The sequence below is a fragment of the Centruroides sculpturatus genome, unplaced genomic scaffold (genome assembly GCF_000671375.1).
Source record: "Centruroides sculpturatus isolate CEXI.00-Female unplaced genomic scaffold, Cexi_2.0 scaffold214, whole genome shotgun sequence".
NCBI classification, from domain to species: domain Eukaryota; kingdom Metazoa; phylum Arthropoda; class Arachnida; order Scorpiones; family Buthidae; genus Centruroides; species Centruroides sculpturatus.
The window spans coordinates 138,482-160,417 of record NW_019384569.1 but is presented as its reverse complement, the minus strand read 5'-3'; the positions used below and the strand labels follow the sequence as shown (position 1 = coordinate 160,417).

Sequence of the window (21,936 nt, the reverse complement as noted above, 5' to 3'; positions counted from 1 at the left end):
TTGTTCTATGCAAAAAATATTAAATAAATATATATTAAAAAATAAAACAGTTTTCGCACTTTTAAAATAGATTTAAGAAGCGTTTTAAATGGAAAAAAATTATAAATATATAATTTAAATAATTATTTAAAAAATATATATATACTTACCTGATATAATAAAGTTGTATTTGGATCAAGACCGACTGCTATTGTGCAGAAAACGCAATTTTGCTTTAGACCTATTTCGTACAGACTATTCTCCATTTCGTTAAAATGTAAAAGTTTTAAATAAAAATTTAAATAATAAAAACAAGTTTTTCTATTTTAAATACTTCCAATCAGCTGACCCATAAATGAGATGACGTCAGTTTTTCCTTGCAATTTTTCACCGCGGGAGGTGCTAGTGAGATTATATTACGTCACGTAGGAAATTTATAAATACCGCAATGTCTGATTTTCCAGGTAAATTGAGTAAATTTATTACTATTTTCTTGTTATAAAGAATTTTAAAAATGATAATATACAAGCATAATTGTTTAATAAAATAGTTACGTCAATACAGTTTCGATGTTAATTTATTAAGCTTAATTCGATTATTTCGTGAAATTAAAGCTGATTTTAATTTTAAAATTAAATTTATTTATTAAAAATTAGACTTTTTATATATATAAGTAAATTATTAGTGAATAATATAACAATTGTAGAGTTAGTAATTGTTTTGATGACGAGTTGTCTGAATACGCCCCCTGAAGGAATTTTAACCTATTGGAACGTAATTCGAAAATGAGTAATATTAATTTGGACTTATTTTAGAAAATTGATTAATTTTTATTTCTTTTAATTACAGTTGTTAAATTAATTAATAAATGATTTTCGACAATAGATTAGAATTTTTATTTCCAATCAGATAAAACTCGTCGTGAACTGGTATTATCGAGTTAATAATATCAAATAATAATTTGTTGTGTTTTGATTGATTTTAAATATAGAAATTAATGCATTTCCCTTATTTCTCTAATTTTTAAACACAAAATTATATGCTTTATATAAAACAAATACAGTATTTTCTATATTTGAAGTTTTTTTTATATCAACAAGCGGGAACGGAAATCGAATCCGGAGTCATCTTTACTTTTTAAATCAAAATTGTTAAGATTGGTGTTTTTGAAATTTTATCAGCATTTTCTTAATACAGTTGAATCCGTCTATCTGTGAATTAAACTTGTGAATTAAATTGACATAATTACAAATTTAAATCCAGCTACTACATTATGGTGCTATAAATTGTAATCGAGAAACATCTCTTGCAATACAGTAATAGTTGCAATTAATGCTGCTTTTCTCTGACTGGCTACTAGTTTAGTTTGGTTTATTTGTTTACGGCATTGCAACATATGGGCACTCTGCCGGAGGGATGCCTTCCTGGAGGCCCTAATTTAGTTGTTACAAACGTGAAGAATCCATCAGTGGCCAAGGAATTCCGTTTCCTAAACACTGGGAGTTCAGTCGTGGGTTAGTGCCTCGCCAGGACGGGCTGGCCACGTTGAGTTTTCTGTGTTTTCTCCATGTCGATAATGCCTGAATAGGGATCAGTTACCCTTAAAAAAGATCTCCTGGAAGACACCCCTAGGCAGATTACACAAGTGTTGCGTTGCCATAACTTAACAAACAAACAAACGTGAAGAACATGAAGAAAACTCTACTTGTCCAGCCTGTTGGCAAGGCGTGAAGGCCACTTAACCACTTGCCTGTTGGCAAGTGGTTAAGTGGATAAAACAGTGGTTTTATCCACTTTTTTGTTGTTAAGTGGATAAAACAGTGGTTTTATCCACTTAACCACTGGTGGGCTGAGGCTACAGTTTGCTTGCATCTTGTTAGTTGAAGAAAGTCAGTTATTGTACCTGCTGTTGTATTAATAAAATACTGTGCCTCCAATCAAATATATTAGTTTTACTGTTTACTGTGTAGGAACCTCCATATCTGAAAACCTGTATCTGGAATTTTTTTGTTCCCATGAGATTTGAGATAGATAAGTAAACTGTATATGAAATTTAATATATTTTGTATGATTAAAAATTGTCAATCAGATGACAAATGTGATGCATAAAATTATAGATGTAATTAACTATTTTCCCATTACAAAGACACCAATATTGTTATACTATAACAAGCTATATTTCTATCTATTTAGAGTTCAATGTTGTAAAGATTTGCAGATTCCGAGAGTGTAGATGTTTCTTTATTTAACTCTATAGGATTTTATACTGTAGAATTATCTAAATACGACAAATTTAACTTTTAAGCAATAAAATACAAATAAAATTAAATTTGAATGATTGTATTTTTATAGCATATTCACAGTTTGATTCACAAAGTCCAAGTCACAGCAAAAATTCTGGTGGTTTTTTCTACTCTCCTGGAAAACAAGGTACTCCTTCACCTGCTAAACACGGAAAGGTAATTTAAATATATTTAAAATAATTTAATAAGAATAATTTAAATCCACATATTAATGCTAATTTTAAGTCTGTAACATTTTGTTTATAAAAATTCTTATATGTGCATTAAATTTTATTTTAGAGCACTTCACTAAATATGATGCTTTCAATTTCCATCACTTGCTTTGCCTTTAAAGAGGTTTTTTTTGGAGTTTTTTTATTTATTATTTTTACTTTTGCTTCATCTAATTTAGGCATTGTGCTGTTGTGCATTTAATAAATGATGTGTAAATATGCATATAAATAAAAACATCCAAACTCAATGGTTATATTGATATATTAAAGTCAAATGATTTCCAGGTTATATTGAGCTATATTACTATTACTAAGTCAACTATTAAATTTAGCATGAGAAGGTGTCTAATGTCTGAGCAATTAATTAATAATAAGTTAGTAGTACTAATATAACTTGATATAATCCAGCAATTATTTGGCTTTAATATGTAAATTTATTTTTAGGCCCTCATATCCATTGGCAAATGGAAAAAGACCATGAAAATAATTTTATTTATTATGTGAAAACATACAGAAATTATTATTATTCCAAGAATTATAGCTTAAAAATTATTATGCCTAATTATAACAGTATTGTAGATATGATGTTAATTTTTCTGTATTTTAGCAAGAATTTTTACAAAACATTGTGCCATGTACAGTTGCACAGCTCTTAAAAGTTACTGAAGAAGAAGAATGTGTAAAGATAGGAAGCATTGTAGCTAATATTGTAAGTATATTTGACTTTTTTTTTTTATTATGTATTTTGTTTTATAGCATATAGAATTTTTTCTTGAAATTTCTATGAATTTTGAAAATATTATATGTTAAAATATGAAATAAAATAGTACATATATATATATAATTATATACATGCATGTAATTTCTTCAAATGAAGCATAGACTGGACCATATAATACATATGATGTCACTATTCGTAAAACAAGATTACGCTATATACAGCATAGCATTAAAGTTGTGTTAGTTGCTGTAAAAAATCGTTTCCTGCATTCAGACACCCCAGATATCCCAATTACAGAAGTTTTACTTAAGAAAACAATTCTGTATTATAAACCATCATTAATTATTTTGAATTGGCTATGATGATAAATGTACCATATTAATAATGTAGTTACTTCTTTAAACATATTTTATAATTTGTAATGTTTATAATTTCTGGTGTATTTTTTTTTTTTTCATCATTTCTAGAATTCTAATTTTGATATATAGTATTTGTCGATGCTAAAATATTCAGTAATTATAACTAAGAATAATAAGAGCAGATACGCAGTTTATCTTAGATATAGCAACATTTGTTACTACACTTATTATTAAAATCTTTCAAATGTAAAACCCAATTCAAATTGCTTTTCTTACAGTAAAAATCTTATAGAAGCCTGAACTTTTATGCTTATCGCTATGAGTCAATTAGACAAAAACACTTAAGTTTTTCTAAAACTATGAGAAGAGCAATTTAAATTTAATTTTATTATAATACTTCAGAATCCTTTTAATTTGTATATACCATATTTAAATAAATATATCAGATTATTTACAAAAAATTATTTAATATTTTAGAAATGTAAATAAATTATTTTAAACGGTTTATGTTCATTTGGTCAATCTAATTTAATGTTGTTTTAAATTGACATAAAAATTTCATTTAACTCATTTTAGATAACTGTAGTAGGAAAAGTTCATTTTGTTCAAAAATCAACAACTCAGATTTCTTTCAAATTAGATGACATGTCTGGACCTCCAATTAATGTGAAGTTATGGTTGAATTTAAATGAGGTAAGTGCTACATAATGTGATAAAATAAAAACTAATAAATAATCATAAATTCCATTCATTATAAAAATTATTCAATAGATGTTATAACATATTTATAATTAAAAATTTATTAACTAAATTTACTAATAAACTTTTATTTCATAAATTATTGTAATGATACGATAGACTATTTAAATTTTATTAATTTCTAATTGCATTAATAGGTATATGTAAATATAAAAAGATGTGGAGGACAGTATTATACTTGTCTTTTAATCAAGACTGTCTTTATTTTATTCTCGTTATGAGTTCAATCACGCTCACAATGGGCTTAGGTGTTGTGAACATATTAAACATCTATAACTTTAAAACTATGCTATTTCAAACATATGTTTATATTTATATTGGTTTAAAATTATTTCATAAAATTAGAATCAGCCCTGAAATTTTTTCATAAAAAATGAGTCACCCTGTATATATACAGGATGAGTCAAAATTATGTGAATAATCTTAATTTATAATTAAACATTATTAATGAAACATCTTAATTTTGTTTTGTTTTCTATTCCGATTGATCGCGACGGACCGTTGTTATGGCCTCCCCAATCTTCGGTGTTCTGGCACTAAATTGTACTGTTGAACGTTGGTTTGAGTGCATGAATAATGCTGGTGGTCAGGTTGAGACTCTGTATAACACAAACTTTGAGTAAATGCTTTCTCTCAAATAGTGTTCACATAATTTTGACTCACCCTGTATAATAGGAATATCAGTGTATATTATCATCATTAGTTTTGCAAAGTTTGAAAGTGTTCACTGCTGTAGAATTAGTAAAATAGATAAAGAAATCATGAATGAAATATCAATCTGAATTATTCAAAACAAATCATGAAGATGTAAATATAATTCAAATTTTATTTTCTTATTATAGAAAAATCAGATTCAAATGCTTTTGTAGATTATGTAAGCAAATGTATAATAGGTTAATAGGTGGGTTAATGAAAATAAAGTATACGACTTTCAAATATTTATAATATGAATTGAACTTTTACAATACAGTTAGTTATAAAACTAAAGAATTTATATAATATATATTTTTAGAATATTCCAGACATTTTAAGATTGCCCTCCAGTTTTTCCTATTCAAGAATAATTGGAAAACTTCGTTTCATTCAAGGAGAACGTTTCATCCATGCATTAAAATTGCTACCCATAAAGGATGCAAATGAAATTTCAATGCATCTGTTGGAAATTATTCATGTTGCTATGAATCAGAGAGTAAATGAATCTTTGGTAAGTGAAAATTTAAAAGTTTTATAAATTTTCTAAGTTTATATTCTTTCAGTGTTATTTTGGTAATTTTTTTAAAATCATTTTAATAATAAAATACACTAAACATTAGAATATAGATAAATTATTGAATAACTTTTTATTAATATATNAAAAGTATGCAAAATACCAGTATTAATGAAAATGTCTTAGGTTTATCCAAACCACAACTGAAAGTAAGTTCTTTTTATAATAATTCTATTTTATCAAAATTATACAAGCAAATAAAGATTGAAATTTTTCTACTGTATTTTGTTTTATATTGAAAACTGATTTCTATTAAGACATGCGATTTATATTTTCGTTATTCATTCATTTTTGTTTCAGAGTTACATTAAGTAACATTTCATTATGTATTTTTGTATAATATAAAGAAATACATAAGTAAATTTTTTAATGAAAACAAAACCTACTTTTTCAAATTACATAGTTTCATTAATATGTTAAGTTTTTGATACAAGGATGAACTAATCTAAAATTGTTTCTTCTTGTAATGATGATGTCTGCTATGTTTCTGCATGCTTTTCTTTAATATTTTCTTAATAATTTTATTTCATTTTCTTTAATAATATTTTTAATTTGAATTTTAAATTTTATGAGGAATGAGTTTAGCTTAAAAAAAATAGGTTCAAATTTTATTTATATATTTGATAATTTTTATTTTTATTTTACATAAGTTCTGTTTTATACAATTAGAGGCTAAAATTAATTGTATAGTAAATTAAATATATTTGATGAACTTTGGCATGTTTATACTGTTTCTGGTATGGCGATACACCATATTACTGTATATATTTTAGATGTAAGTTTAGTTTTATTTTATTTATATTTTAGATATAAGTTTTCTTTCTTCCCCTTTGTTTTCTCAAGTTTTTGACTAATATTCCTTCCTGTGGTTGAGGTAACACTTTCTAAGAACCACATTGACAATGGAAAAGGAAAACCCTGAGGCTACTATAATAGATAAGGAGGGTCATTCTTGGGTCAGGCTCTCGGTGAAGGCAGACGTGTGAAAGTTACGCTCCTGCCCATATTCTAGAAGGACAAAGAGAGACGAAGGTTGCCTACAAAGGAGAAAAGATCCTGTTAACATAAAGAGAGAGAGAGAGAGAGACGAACGTCCCTTGTATAAAGAAGATCATTGAAGAGATCCGATTAAAGATCATCAGGAAATGAATTATAGTGGTTTCCACCAGAAGAGCATCAATACCAACCAGAAAGCCCAGATATTCTTTATAATCTCTTCTTCTATCATACTAAAATTTTTTGTTAATCTTCCTTTCCTCTTTTAGTTTATAATTTAGTGTATTAGTTATAAGATTACAAGTCAGTCTTTCCTTAATTGTCGCGAGTGGATTTCCTTGATTTCTATTTACTCTATTCATTGCTCCTATTTTGGATATTCTGTAATGCTCAGAGTTGAAATCCAAAAAAAATCCTGTATATTACGATTCACGTGAAAAAAAAAAATAATTGTTATTATTTATTCATATACTGCCTTTCGTGGACCATTGTACACTCACGTGATTTTCCATACTGGATATTAGAGTTAGTTGAATCCTGACATAAGATAAATTTATGTCTTTTATGTTATTTTATTTCTTCCTAAATAAGAACTAAATCTCATTCCTTAATAAGTTTACTTTTATGAAAATGAAGCAAACTGATTATCATCTTAAATATGCTAAAAACAGTATGTGAATTAATTCATCTCATCACTTAATTCTATGTTTGGCTGGTTGTATTCTAATGAGCTTACCTTTTGTTTATGTATTGACTTGAACCAAACTTAACACCAAATCGCTGGATTATTTTTAAGGCTATATTGAAATGTAAGTTTTATTTAATTAAATATCTAAATTTGTCCTAAAGAAAGAAAGTTCTGCCACATTTTTGTGTAAACATTAACAATTAGGAATTAAGTTTGAATTTAAATAGTTTAGAAAACTGAAAAGAAAGATCAACCTAGAACAGAACTTGAACATTTGCTAATACTCAGTATAATAGTAATAAAGTCTAAAGTGTTGAATTATTTTTTAAGTTTGGGTTATATCTAATGATTTGGCTTTGGTTATATATAAGTAAATTCTATGAAACACCATCTTCAAGTAGGGTTGTAACCATTTATATGTATTGTATATTAAATACCGTTATCCAGCCATAACAAAATTTTATTTAATTATAGTATCTTCATTACTGTTCTCTGTATGACGAAAGGTGCTTTGGCTACTATAATATAATTTGTATGTTCCAATATACTAACATTGTTGCAATGTTAGAAACACTTGTGTTCTTTTTGGGTGTTAATAAATAATCACCAATGCATGTAGGTCTGTTGCCACTTCAGTTAAACAAAATGGCAACAACCTTGATTGATGCATATTCAGGCTGACAGCAACATTCTTCAGTTTAAAGTTGACAAAAGCATGGCATTTCAATTACAAAACAGTATTTATCTTAATTATAAAAACGACATAAATAAAGTAGTTTGATAAAGCATGATATCTAGATTGTCGTCACTGGATACAGCCATTTTGCATGTGTTGATTGTGACCATGAGGTGGCATTGTCAGTAATACTTCTGTTTCAAGTGTGAAAAGAATATGATATTACATATTTCAATGTTTGCTAGCCCCTGCAGCAGGCTATGGAGATGTACTGGAACATGCGAAATATAAGAAACATTAACTTGATAGAATAGAAAGTAAATATTACATATATATATGCATTTTTTTAACCATATAAAACAATAAATATATGTTGTTTGAAAACTTAATGATTTTATACTGAAATTTTTACATAAATCTTATTTAAATTTTTACATTTACAGGTTCTTCAATGTATATGTTCTAATAAAACTCCTACTGGTGCCAGTTATGATTATTTATTTTCTCAGCTGAATACTATGAATAAACATATCATCTTGTAAGTTTATGTAATTATATTTGATTTAATTTTTCATTAATTACTATTTTCATTAATAATCTGTTTTCAGAGAGACAGTAGAATTCCTGTGCAATGAAGGTCATATATACAATACTATAGATGATGATCATTTTAAGGCTACTGATGAAGAACTTTTCTAAGAATCGTTATATCATCCTGAAATTCCTACAAGTTTGAAAGTGATTTGTTGCTAAGGGTGTTTTAAATATAAAATTTCATATATAACAAATAAATACATTTCATAATTCACAGATGCTGAATGGTTCTCTAATTTTTATGTAGAAGATTGGATATTATTGGCACTTTATAAGGGAGTGCCATATTGAGATTTGACTGTATATTCAAGGTGCAGTTATTAAGTAACCATAAAAGTGTTATTATATGCAAATGAAACCAGATGATTTAGCTGTATGCTAATGAGTGTTCAAAATGACTCTCTCATATGAGTGTTGCACAAATATTGAGTTGTGCTGTGGTGAGATTTTTACAGACAGAAGGCTTGAAACCTATTGGTATTCTTTATTTAATGTTCTTAGTCTATATGGTTAACAGTTTGTCACAGAGATGTGTACAGATGAATTGAATAATTCAGTAATGGTGTCATTTCCATGGAAAATGCTTTCTGATCAGGATGAGCATTTAGTGTTGTGAACCGTAATACTGTTGAAGCTATTGATAATATAATACAGGAAATTTGACATGTAACTGTAGATGAGGTGACTTTAGAACTACAAAAGTTACAGATCAGCATACAAAACCATTCACTGCAAGCTGAGCTATCACAATGCCACTGGGTTGTTGCTTCAAGATACAGGGATTGGAGAAACTACTTTGAACAGCTCTGTTTTATAGTCAAATTGAACTATTCCTGAAAAATGTGCCATCAAAGGTACTACCCTATTTTTTTCTCATATGCCAAGCTTATATCTTTGTCAAGAAACTGTTACTTTTGCTGTTAAAAAATCTACTTACCTGTTTTTGTGAAATGATTGTTTGTGCATACTTGTAGGAGCTTCTGTGACCCAAGTTGCTGAGTTGATGTAACAAGATCTACTGTTCCCTCGATCACGTCTCAGTATGTGAAGACAGGCAAAAACATCTGCCAACAGAAGCAGCTATGGTCAAAAGTCAAAGTTAAAGCAGATAGAATACTGTCGAATTGTAATGAGAAAACATAAAACTATGGTAGTGTAAATTACTGTAGAATTTTGCAAGGGTACCAGTATCAGTGAAAATCATCTGTACACTACATAAAGTTAATGTTAGTGTTGCAATAGCCAAACCTTTGTTGACATCACAAAACATCAAACAGCTGTGTGCAGTGGTGCAAAAAGTACAAAACATGAAAACATATGGTTGGTTGAGTCAATTTTTACTGTTTTCCACTTCTGATCATGGGATGAAGCTTACAATGTTGACTGCCTTAATCGCTTTAGTTCCCAGCAATTTTTGATATTAATGTAATTAAACATAAAAAATACTTAAAACTGATTGAATTAAACCAACTGTCAAGAATGGCAGAGGTTACTGTATGATTTCAGTACAATATCACTCAACTCATTGGGTCTAACAGTCATCCTCAAAGGATGAGTAACAGCCAAGAGATATCTGCATATTCTGAGTGACTAACTCCATTCCATGATCATTTAGTTTCCAGAAGGTAATACTATCTTTCAGTGACAATGCTCCTATTCACACTGCTGGGTATGTTCAATCTTGGTTCAAGGAGCATGAAACTGAAGTTATCCTGTCCACCCCAATCACCAGACTCAAATATTGTTGAGGCATTCTTGAGAAACAGTTTAGAAGCAGATTTCCACATGCTACATCTACCAAGGAATTATCATCAGTATTGGTTGAAGAATGGTGAAATTAATATTAATGTTAGGCTGCAACTTGAAAAAATTGTAGACCTATAAATTCCTACTATATGTCTTTCCTCAATCTCGAGAATGGAGTTAGATGAATGTCGAGAACATAATTGGAAAGCGTAAGGGCAGGAAGTCCCCATTAACGATTAACTATATGCAAACTTCCGACGAAAACTGGAAGCCATGTTATTTCAATTCAAAAATTTCCCCTGAAAGGAGTTAGATAGCAGTTGAGTTGTGACGATCATCTAAAGGAAAAGTATGATGTACAGGGGCAAGCCACTACTAATTTGAGATTGAGAGTATATATTTTCAATTAAATAAAGATTAAAAAATTGGGAGCCCAGCATTAAGATGTCATTCCTGATTTATATTTGTCTCTTCCTCAACATATTTCAGTTGTATTATCTGCAAAACTCCTTATTAATAAACAAAAAGTGATATTTCATTGATGCTCAAAATATTTTGCCTTACCTCTGTATTTGGTTTGAGGTCCTTCCATATCCTTTGTACTCTCAACTTGTCATCACTCTGGCTTTTCGTCCCAACCCATTTGTCAAACACATTTTTTATTTGCCCAGTTCCTATTTTGTTTTCTATAACTTTTTGTGCCAACCAGAAATGAAAAGACAACTGACAATATAAAACAAAGCAGATTTATGACTGAGTTTCTCAAGTAACTTTATTTTTGTTTATTAACAGTAAAATTAACAAGACCGATTCATGTTCTGTGATACTCTTTTTCAACGAGCGACTTTTTTTTTTCTTTATGGGATCTGCTCCTTAGCTATTCGCCACTCCAATTGCCAGATGAATATAATTTTCTCAAATTGTGAATTTTGCAACAGGCAGATTTGCCCCTGATCATGTAACTTCTATCTCTGGAACACAGAAAAATAACTCTGCAAGGCCACCATTTCTACTCTGACGAAGAGTTCAGTGTATGGTGCATGAGTGCTTAGCAGTCAGCCAAAAGCCTTTCGTACTTTTGGCATTCGTGCATTGGTACAAGTTCACTGACGTCAAGGGGAACTTAGACAAATAGGCTATACCTTTACCCTGTAAATAGGTGTTCCATAGCATTTTTGCAGTTACTTAATAATTAGATTTCCTGAATACAGTTACAAGGGTCACTCTATCTATTGTTTGCTATGTTAGATTTATATTAACAAGAAATATTTTATACTTTTTTTTCATGGAGTATTAATTTATATTCATTTTATTATATGAAATGTATTATTTTTTTTTTTAAATAATCATATGAATCTTTATACAGCTGTTGTTAAAATTAAATCATAATATACTATTTTATAAATGAAATATTGCCTAAAATATATTTAAATAGTAGGCACATACATATTTTTTTTATTTATATTTGAATAAATAAAATGTTAAAAATAACAATTTTCTAAGATATTTTCAAAGTATAGATAACACTTATTTAAGGCTAATTGTAACCTTTGGTTTTGTGCGTGATCATCTGCAGATGGCATTAAAAATTTAATGCTTTTTCTATGGGAGGATATTTTTGGTGAACCTGTGATGAAGGCTATTACTTATCCTGCAGTGATTAATTAATTGGTATAGTTTTCTAGGCTTAGTGTACTTTTCCAGAATGTGAGTTTACTTCTCTGTTTGAATAAGGTAGAAGACAATTTGAGGGACAGGTAATCCAGTGTCTACGTGTAACTGCGGCGATATGTGTCCCGAGAGAACTTGGTCCTTCCCTGCAAAGACGAACTTTTACTGAAATGCATAAATAGACACATTCTCTACTACCTCCGAGGAGGGACTAAATGCAGTACATGTGTCTCTGCAGGAGATGGAGTTTAGCTCTACCGAAACACCCAAAATACTGGCTGTATTACGAACAATCCAAGTCTTACGACATTATTTAGTGGATAACCACACAAACAGCATCCCTCACTAACCCAACATGTACTCGTCGGCATCTCCGGATACCTCCATTACCAGAAAACTACTTTATCAATATCTGAAACAGACATTCTTCAAGATACATACTAATATTACTACATAACTATGACCAAACCAGAAAAATCTATATAGACTAAGCGCTGAAAAAGCATATCCCAATTCTCCTGGATGTAACTCGTGTTAATGACATACCAACCAAATCACCTCACCACGGGATCTGAAACACCCCCTCAATTCCTATGACGGGCAACAGTAAACACGCAACTCCGCACGACACTCAAACCATGAACACAATGGCACAAATACACGACCCAAGGGAAAAGTGACCACTAAATGCAAAAAACATGATCGCTTGAGTGATACAGCAATGGAAGGCACCAACACTATAACAGAAAAGCTAAAACAGACTACGAAACCTGGAAAAACACACTAACCAGACGTCACAAGTGCAAACACACCCCAAACGAAAATGAAGGTTCTGCAATGGAAAGCCACTAGTTTATGCAACAAAATTGGCCAATAAAAGGAGGAAATGTGTGTCTTAACCCTAATGTGTTTCCCCCGGTCATGATGGAATGACTGGCATGGTTGTTAAACCCTGGGGGAAAAAGGGAAGTAAAGGGGTTGATGGGAAGTGGGTTCTTCTAGGAGTTGGTGTGTGGTTCAAGCATGGAAGCCAAATAGCTGAGCGAGAGGAAGTGGAAAACGATCATAGTGGATTATAAAACGGAAGGTGCAAGGGAATACTTTCAATAGTGGAACGAAGATCTCTGATGAAATTTCAAGTCTGTGAGAATTGGCACGCGTTGGGGCTAAGAAAGAGGAGCGTGTTTTTTTTTTTAAACACTGAGATGTGGAAAAAGCGAAAAAAAATTTTAGTTGCGTGACGCAGTCCCTTTTGGGCACGAAGTCATGTGACCAGAAATGACGTAGGTGCTTCTTTGGAGGGCTATATCTCGCAAACGGTTGTCCATACAGACATGATCCTTTGGGGATGCGAAAATCTTGTCATTCTGTCCTAGAATCTTGCCAATATTTCTTTGTGGGATAATTTTAAATGTAAAAATATTTAATAATGAAATGTATTTAACAGTGAATTAAAATATGATGCATCTTCAATTGTCATGCTACGATATATCCCGGGAAGTAATGGTATGTTTCTAACTGTAATAATATAGAATACTGTGTGATATAAGAAACTTATATCTATTTTTTTATGTAATGACAGAAGAGGGGCTTGAGCCCAAAATGTGTCTCGGCAAATAAAAAAATTCCTGAATAAAAGTTGACAGAATTGCCAAGTGCCTGTATAAGCACCTAATAACCTTGATAACAAATTATTCAAATAAAGGAAGACAGTTTCAGAATATATTACAGAGTAAAATCTTCATTAAGTCCAACCTCTTTCAAGATATAACACGTGACCCCACTATAGCCTCACCCCTTGACCTTTAACCATAAAAATTTAATAGCATCAATGCCCCTCATACACAATTTTGTTTAATCTTTAACCCATCCATGGATATTAACCTGTTAGGCTCATTTTATTTTACTGTTATTTTTTGCAAAATGTTGCTCCAAGCAGCTGCTTGCTTTGTTGCTAGTTCTAATTATATTTTTGATTCATTCACACTTGTACTGTACGATAGAATTTTTTAAATAATTTTTCCTTTCTTACTTTTTTATGTCATTTTTCCAGTCCAAAGAAAAGTTCAAGATTTATAGAAATCCTTTAACTTAATATTTATTCAATGTTTAAATCATAAAATTGAATTTAAGGATTTAATGCCTAATTTCTTGAATTAGTAAGATGATAAAAGTTTTCTAACAATGATCCATTAATAATTTTGACTTAAAATTTATTGGTTTATCTCTGAACAACAGCATTTTTTAAAACAAATTTAACTATAGAACAAACAATTGAACTTTAAATATCAATGTATTATACTGTAATTGCATTAAATTACTTTCTATGCAGATTTTGTAAGAAACACTTAATCACTATTCATATTCGTAGTCCGTTTTCCATTTATTAACTTTGTGTCTATCTCTATGTGGTCCCGAGTCATGTTTATCACCGCTTTTACCGCCACCCTTTCTAAATTTAGGAATGAAATCTGAATTGCATGGTCCGTTATGCTGACATGAAAGTTTGCACGTCATTCCGTTATGTAGTCGCTTTCCACATTTAGCTACACACCTTTTATGTGAATTTCTACACATTGTGCAATTTCCGGTACAGGAATGGCCACAAGATAACTTGGCACAGCAGGGAGCAAAACAAGAATAATCTTTTTCTTCTGAACACTTTTGTTCCTTAACATGATTGCATGGTAAATGTAGAATGATCATACGTTCACATTTTTCTGGACAAGGGCGATCACCACAAGATTTTGCACAGGGATGCCCACAAGGCAGAAAATGTGGACAAGGTTCTGAACATTTGATTCCTTCTAACTTCATGTAACATTTCAATCTGATAGTATGTTTGCAATCGGGAAAAGTTTTTGGCACCATTCGTGTACAGGGCTCACATTCGTCACTGCACTTTTTATCACACGCGTGACCACATTTCAACATTTTCTCACATGGTTTTCGACATTTAAAGTCTGAGGGCTTTTCCACATGGCATGGTATTGGATAACAATGACCACAGGGAAGTTTTGCCATCCGAATAATCTTACAATCTCCACATTCTTCATGACATTTTTTCTTACACGGATGACCAAATTTACATTTCTTATTACATTTTTCATCACATTTGTATAAGTTATGAGCTGTGTCAAAAACATGGCAACATCTCTTGCAGTTGTGACCACATTCCAACTTAGCATTACATTTTTCTTCACACCCTCCATTAGAAACATTCTTGAAATCTCTAATCAATTGTACATTAGTTGTATGTTTGTGTTTTTGACAAACTAAATTTATAGATGAATCAATAGAACTTTGATCTTTTAAATCCTCGACGATAGCTTTCCAAAGATCACTGGCAGATTCTAAAAGATCAAAATTTCCAATGCAGTAGAGCCCTTTTCTTGCCCTGGATAAAGCAACACATACTCTATTTGCTCTACTTAAAAAGCCTATCTTGTTTTCATAATTGCTTCTTACAAATGAGATGAGAATGATGTCATTTTCCTCTCCTTGATAATTATCAACTGAAGTTACTTTTATTTTTTGAAGGTAATCTTTAGCACTTTCTTCACATTCTTTGGCAACTTTTTCCATTTCAGTCTGTATAAGTTTAACTTGACCAGAATATGTAGCTAGAATCGTAATTTGATCTGATTCATATTCCTGATAAATTAAATATCTTGATAACTGTGCTATAAACCTTGCTTCATAGTCATTACAATAAGATGAAACAGAAGTTTCTTTATCCATATGACTATGGTTTATAAAAAACATATTTTTATCTAATCCCTTTATATCTTCGTAATCATCAACAGAGCTGTGACTGTTCAGTTTTTCATAAATATGTGGAACAAGCAGTTGTGCTATATTCCGACGCATTCTATGCTGAGTAGTCAGAGTGTAGCATTCAATTTCATTCCTAACCATTCTTTCAAATAATGATACTTTCATTTCACACTTCTCCCCCAGTTCATGAACTGTTGGTAGTGGTTGCAGCTGTTGGTGATCTCCGATCATTATTAAATGCTTCATAGATTTGGTCAACGAAGTTATCAGATGTGTTTCTAACACTTCTGCAGCCTCTTCAATAATAATAATTTGTGGCCCCACCTCTTCGATTAATCGATGAAATTTAGCGGCACCTGTACATGTCATCCCGACAACCAAATTATGTTTAAGAATATTTATATCCTTATCCAAATTAAATTGTTTAAGTGTTTTTACAGTGCTATTGAAAGCATTCTGATAGTTGTTCATTTGTTCTTTCACAAAATTAATAAATTTTGCTACCCAAAATCTATAAAGTCTCCATCTATCGCTTACTTGTAAATTGTCATCCAATACACATTCACTTGCTTCTTCTTCAGTCATTATTCTTCCGTTTTGTTCATCTAAATTTCTTTCGTAACCATTTTTCATATTTTCCATAATATATTCTTCGTGTTTATTTGATCTTCTCTCATTCCATGATGAATGAGATATAATTTCAGTCATTGCCGCTGGTGGAAGCCAAGAACATATATCATCATCCAATCCAATAAAGTCAGTATCTAAAACATCTCTATTGAAAGCATCTTTAATTTCATCATCATAAGGAACGTCAAGCCATTCTTCTAAATTACTTCTTATTTTGTCACTTTTACAAGTCATTTTATTAAGATATTCATATTGATGACCTCTCATATATTTTTTTAAAACAGGTAAAGGAAAGATAATTCTTGAAGCAGCTTCTATGATCATATAACATATATGTACTTGATTTTTCAATTGTATTCTTTTGATTTGTAGTCTCTTTTTATCTGTAGATTTGCAAATATTGTACTCCTCTTTCATTCTCAAATTACTTATATTATATTCTTCCAATTCCTTACTCTCTCCTTGACTTCCAATTCTCACAACCCTTTTGTTGAATTGTAAAATTCGTTCAAGAAACTGATCTAATGCATGATTTGTGAAGCAAACGATCAGAATTGGACATTCTTCATCATCTTTGACATCTTTAGGATACCATAATTCTCTATTATAAAGCAGTAATTTCACTATTTTTAGTCCTATAAATGTTTTTCCTGTACCTGGAGGACCTTGTATAATAGTAAATTCTTTGGTTAGGGCTGCTTTTAATACCTCATACTGAGATTCATCTAATTTTAAGACTTCTTTTGTAGGCCATTTTGAATATTTTAAAATAGGAACTTCTTCTATTGAAAAATCTTTTGATTTCAAATTTTTTTCATCACATGGTGATGATGATTCATCATCATCAGATAACCACCCACTATCTCTGTTATGAATTTCTTTTGATGGTTCATCATCATCAGATAACCACCCACTATCTCTGTTATGAATTTCTTTTGATGGTTCATCATCATCAGATAACCACCCACTATCTCTGTTATGAATTTCTTTTGATGGTTCATCATCATCAGATAACCACCCACTATCTCTGTTATGAATTTCTTTTGATGGTTCATCATCATCAGATAACCACCCACTATCTATGTTATGAATTTCTTTTAAATTGACATTCTCTAAACCCCAACATTTCAAATCAATTGATTTATTATCAGATTCTGATTTTTCAAAATCATCTGTAGCTTTAGTTAATTTTTTACGAGAATCTTCATCAAATAATATACGAAAGTTATAAATAGATTTTTTGTCTAAATAACAAGGTGGGTTAACTTTCCTTTTATGGACAGTTATGTAATCTTTCAGAGGAAAATTATCTTCATTTAATTCTTTCAAAATTTTCAAAGTATGTCTGTAAGATTCAAAATATCCACCCTTTGTTTCTAGCATTGTATATGTTGCTGTTGGATGTTCATATACAAAATCAGTGTCTTGTTCAAACTGAATTAGTATATTCCCCTTGGAAACTTTAGCTGTCTCACGATTTATGACTGTTGCAAAACTAAAATTATCCTCAAAATTATCTACTGATAAACATAAGAGTGAACCTTCTTGAAGACGCTTACTGTTCTCCCAGTTAAAAGTGCTAGGAAAGGATGGAAACTCAATCGTAAAAAGTAAACCATTAGCATCATCAAGGATAGGATTCAAAATTTTGATATTTTGATAAACATAAACAGTCCTGAATTCACGACTATAAATATTGCTCATTTCTTTTAACTCCTTATGGTAATCTTTAATTCCTTCTCTAAGAGGGTGAATATAATCTTCACGAAACAGACGAAACTGAACGTCAAGATAATGGTCAACATCTTCATATTTGCCTTTTACAAGATTTGGACGAATGAATGGTTTATCATATTTTAAATCTCGTCTATTTGGAGTGATGGATAAAGCTCGAAAGTCACTGGGTGGTTCATCAGTTTTCTTTGCTACTTTTAAACTTGGGGGTGGTTTCTTTTTAGATTTTCTTAATTCTTGAGTTTTTACTATAAAATCTAATTCTTTCTTTCTCTGCTCATCACCTTCATCTTCGTTATCAGTTTCATCATTTTGCATCAGTTTGAAGCTTCTCAATAACTTTAAAGATACTGTGAATAAATTCCTGTAAATAAAAATATAGAAAATGAACTTAATGAAAAACTAACAAACTTAATGTTGTATACTAATATCAATCAATAATAATTCATTAGGACTGAAATTAGAATTTTATAATAAATTCTAATTTCAGGCTTAATGAATTATTATTGATTGGGTGAATAAGATTTTAGCATTCTTCTTTTAAAACAATAAATTCTCTTCTCAAGGCACTAGAGATGTTTATTTAAAATTGAGAACAATATATGAGAATTTTAAACAACAGTACTATATAAAAAGAATAATTTTAGTAAAGTTTTTTGATAAGAAAACTATTTAATGATGAATAAATAATTTTTTGTCTGTTTCCATGCTGTGGGTACTAACAGGACCTTTTTATTAAGTCCATTGTAGGTTTGACCAAAATCATAATGGTACAGCCAGATGAAGGTCAAAGCCTGGCATATCAAGGATGAACTGACTACCCTTCCAAAAAATTCCCAGTGCATTCTGACCAAGACAGATTTGTTTCCTGAATCCCAGAGCGGTAGATTGACATCTTTAACAGCTCAACCATTTGGCCATCAGAAATGTCAATATTGAAATGGCTTTAAAAAAACACCTTAGAATTAATGCAGTGTACACCTAATCAAATTCAATAGATCATGTATTAACACAAAAAATAGTTTTTTCAATATACAGAAGGTGATCGGTTAACGAACATAATCTGTTCCAAGAGTGTTCGTTATCCGATTATCGATTTACCATAGGTTTTTATGGGAATTTGTTTAATTTGTTCTGGAGACTCCAAAAAATGAAAATATATATACTTTCTTACTATATTTATTTATATGTAATAATAAAAATACATATATGCACAGTCTTGCATTTTTATTAGTCATGTTTTTTCCATTTGTAGGAGTTAAAGAATCTGTCCAATGTCAATTGCTTTTCTCACTTCTTCAGGATTTTTGGAAGTAATTAATAGCATTGTCGTAGAGATACCCAAGCCTATTAACCTCAACCTGATTTGGATGTCATTCTAAGACTGTTGTTCTGACATCCTCCCACTTCTTCAAAAGAAAATGCATCTTGCAGAGTTTCTTGGAGTTCTTCTGTCATCAGATCAGTTTCAGATTCCATTATGAGCTTTTCAATGTCATCTTTATTCACTTCCAATTCCAGATCTCTAGCAGTTGTCACAATTTCATCAATAATTTGAGGGACATCATCACTCTCTCTCTCCCTGAATGCAGGAGGGACACAGCTTTTTCCAAACAGAATTCAACTGTCATTGAGTGACTTCTGACCATGCCTTTTGAATGAGCCATATAGCTTCAAGAATATCAAATTTTTCTTTCCAAAATGTTTTTAATGTCATTGTTGAGGCAGTGGCGTAGCATGGGTGTCAGCCGCCCGGGACGGAGGAAACTTTCGCCCCTCCCTTATTTAGGTATCTCAATTTAAAATACTAAAATTCAGTTTCGTCACAGAATAAGTAATGAAAAATTCCGTGCTAGTGTTGCCACCTTATTAAAATCGCTGACTCGGATGGCAGGTGAGGTTTGTTCAAATAGAAGTTTCTGACACATGTGTATGTCATTTTGCAAGGCAAAGAATAATGTGCAGTGCATGCTGGTTCTAAATCAGTTACAGTTAGCGACTAGGGAGACTTGGATAAGAGTAACGCAAGTGACCTAGCTGTATTGGATATTGGAAGTGTATGTATATATATATGAATAAATCGTACAAGCAAAAAAAAAAAAAAATCAACAGGTTGAGCATGAAATTCCTGGACAAAATTGATAGTTTACCTGGACAGTGAGTCAATTCCTGGACTGTCTGGGTGAAAACCGGACGGGTGGTAACACTAATATAGATATCAGTTTAATGAAGATTTTAAAAAAATTATACACATATTCTATTACTTTTAAATTATTTTATGTAAATTTCATTCAAATTAACACAAATTAGAGTTCAATTAGCAATTGTTGCTAGTGGTAGTCAATGGTAAAAATTGGACTTCTACATTGTCACGACATCTGGTGGATGTGTGAGTAAGTGCAACCACTTTGCCAATATCCTTGAATAGATAGTGGTATTGCCTGTATTCTTATATCATGCTTTGAACATATACATTGAAAGCACCAATGACATGATTTTCAATGTCATATTTGTTAGATAAGCTTAAACATTAATTTTATCAATGAAAACACTTAATTTTAAAATAAAATACTGAAAACTTAATACAGTATTAAAGAATATTTTAAAATACTGCATAAACATGAATTTGCTTTCTGATCATTTAAAATCAATTTTTGTTTTTTTTTTCTAACCATGTAAAATTGAAATCAAATAATTCAATACTATGTGAATTTATTACTAGAAAGAACTGTAGTGTCTATGCAGAAATTAATATTTCATTAATAAAAGTCATGTTTGATTATAAATATTAATGGACTTACAACAATTTTAACAATCAATTCTCAGTAAGACATATAAATGAAAAAAGTTTAGTGATAATATGTAATTATTTGCTGAACAATTGATTGCACAGTAATTTCAGATGATGAAGGAAAGATCTATGCAATTAAAAATAATTTGAAGCATTTTAAATTTTCTTATTGTCATAGTTAAGAATGAGTGGTCTTTAAACATCAAATCTAAAATCCATTTTGTTAAACATTTTATTTTTCAAACATAAATTCATAACATTTAGAGATCTAAATGGATTCTTCTGTTTAAAAGTATTTATCCTGTTAATGTTACAAAGAATGAATTTGTTGTTCAGCATACCATATTAGCACAGATTCAAGATTGATACACTGGTTGTTGTAAAGAGCATCAAATTTTTTCACAGTTAATTCCATATGAAGAGATTTGGCTAATTCTTTTCAATAACAAGAATAGGCAGATTGCTTGAACACTTTTTTGCCATTCTGTTGTGAAGGTATGTCATCATCATTCAAATGCATGGAAAGGAATGTTCATGCACTGGACAGACATGATCAACTTACTTGGCAACGGAAATTATAATTATAATTAAAATATATAAAATTTATTTCATAAATAATCAGTTTTCATATAATATTTAATCTTAAATGCATGTAAAATTATTACATTTCATTAATAATTAACATAGTAACTAATACCAACCGAATGCCGAAAATCTATCGGGCTAGTTTTAAGGCTAATTACTAAATGAATTACGTAACCAATTTGGCTCTAGAGGTAAGCGTTAGGCACCATCTCTTATTAACATTAATATTTTAACATTATTAACATTAATTATTAACCACTGGGAGAAAAAAAAATTTTTTTCTCCCAGCGGTTCTAATTTATTTAAATTAATTTATTTATTTGTAATTATTAATGTTAATAAGATATGGTGCCTAATGCTTACCTCTAGAGCCAAATTGGTTACGTAATTCATTTAGTAATTAGCCTTAAAACTAGCCCGATAGATTTTCGGCATTCGGTTGGTATTT

The 21,936-nt window shown here is 30.3% G+C and overlaps 3 protein-coding genes across 5 annotated transcripts in view; 2 read left to right on the top strand and 1 right to left on the bottom strand.

Annotated features, from left to right (window-relative positions):
• The first annotated feature begins 379 nt into the window (after positions 1 to 379).
• LOC111624134 (replication protein A 32 kDa subunit-like) lies at positions 380 to 5,564 on the top strand. The gene is made up of 5 exons (XM_023366929.1): positions 380 to 443; positions 2,332 to 2,438; positions 3,102 to 3,203; positions 4,151 to 4,267; positions 5,346 to 5,564. The coding sequence occupies exons 1-5, from the start codon at positions 428 to 430 to the stop codon at positions 5,562 to 5,564; spliced, it is 561 nt and encodes a 186-aa protein (XP_023222697.1). The 5' UTR covers positions 380 to 427.
• Positions 5,565 to 5,682: 118 nt separating this feature from the next.
• On the top strand, positions 5,683 to 11,650 carry LOC111624121 (replication protein A 32 kDa subunit-like). Its single transcript, XM_023366905.1, has 3 exons — positions 5,683 to 5,749; positions 8,404 to 8,498; positions 8,569 to 11,650. The coding sequence occupies exons 1-3, from the start codon at positions 5,693 to 5,695 to the stop codon at positions 8,657 to 8,659; spliced, it is 243 nt and encodes an 80-aa protein (XP_023222673.1). The 5' UTR covers positions 5,683 to 5,692; the 3' UTR covers positions 8,660 to 11,650.
• A 1,914-nt stretch (positions 11,651 to 13,564) lies between these two features.
• LOC111624119 (NFX1-type zinc finger-containing protein 1-like) overlaps positions 13,565 to 21,936 on the bottom strand; it is a 26,077-nt gene continuing 17,705 nt past the window's right edge. The window contains exons 2-3 of one of the 3 annotated variants that reach the window (XM_023366902.1): positions 17,286 to 18,476; positions 13,565 to 17,231 (exon numbers count right to left, since the gene is read on the bottom strand). In XM_023366902.1, the coding sequence (XP_023222670.1) occupies positions 14,327 to 17,231; positions 17,286 to 18,430 (4,050 nt within the window). In that variant the 5' untranslated portion in view covers positions 18,431 to 18,476 and the 3' untranslated portion in view covers positions 13,565 to 14,326. Of the gene's footprint in view, positions 18,477 to 21,936 lie in introns of all 3 variants that reach the window. The other 2 variants (XM_023366903.1, XM_023366901.1) reach the window with 2 other exon arrangements.

Excerpts from the sequence above, each read along its gene's own strand:
- LOC111624134 (XM_023366929.1), top strand. Across the intron at positions 3,204-4,150 it reads GAAGCATTGTAGCTAATATT|ATAACTGTAGTAGGAAAAGT; the intron begins GTAAGTATATTT and ends AACTCATTTTAG. Across the intron at positions 4,268-5,345 it reads TATGGTTGAATTTAAATGAG|AATATTCCAGACATTTTAAG; the intron begins GTAAGTGCTACA and ends ATATATTTTTAG.
- LOC111624121 (XM_023366905.1), top strand. The coding sequence starts at position 5,693 with ATGCAAAATACCAGTATTAATGAAAATGTCTTAGGTTTATCCAAACCA. Across the intron at positions 5,750-8,403 it reads TATCCAAACCACAACTGAAA|GTTCTTCAATGTATATGTTC; the intron begins GTAAGTTCTTTT and ends TTACATTTACAG. Across the intron at positions 8,499-8,568 it reads ATGAATAAACATATCATCTT|AGAGACAGTAGAATTCCTGT; the intron begins GTAAGTTTATGT and ends ATCTGTTTTCAG.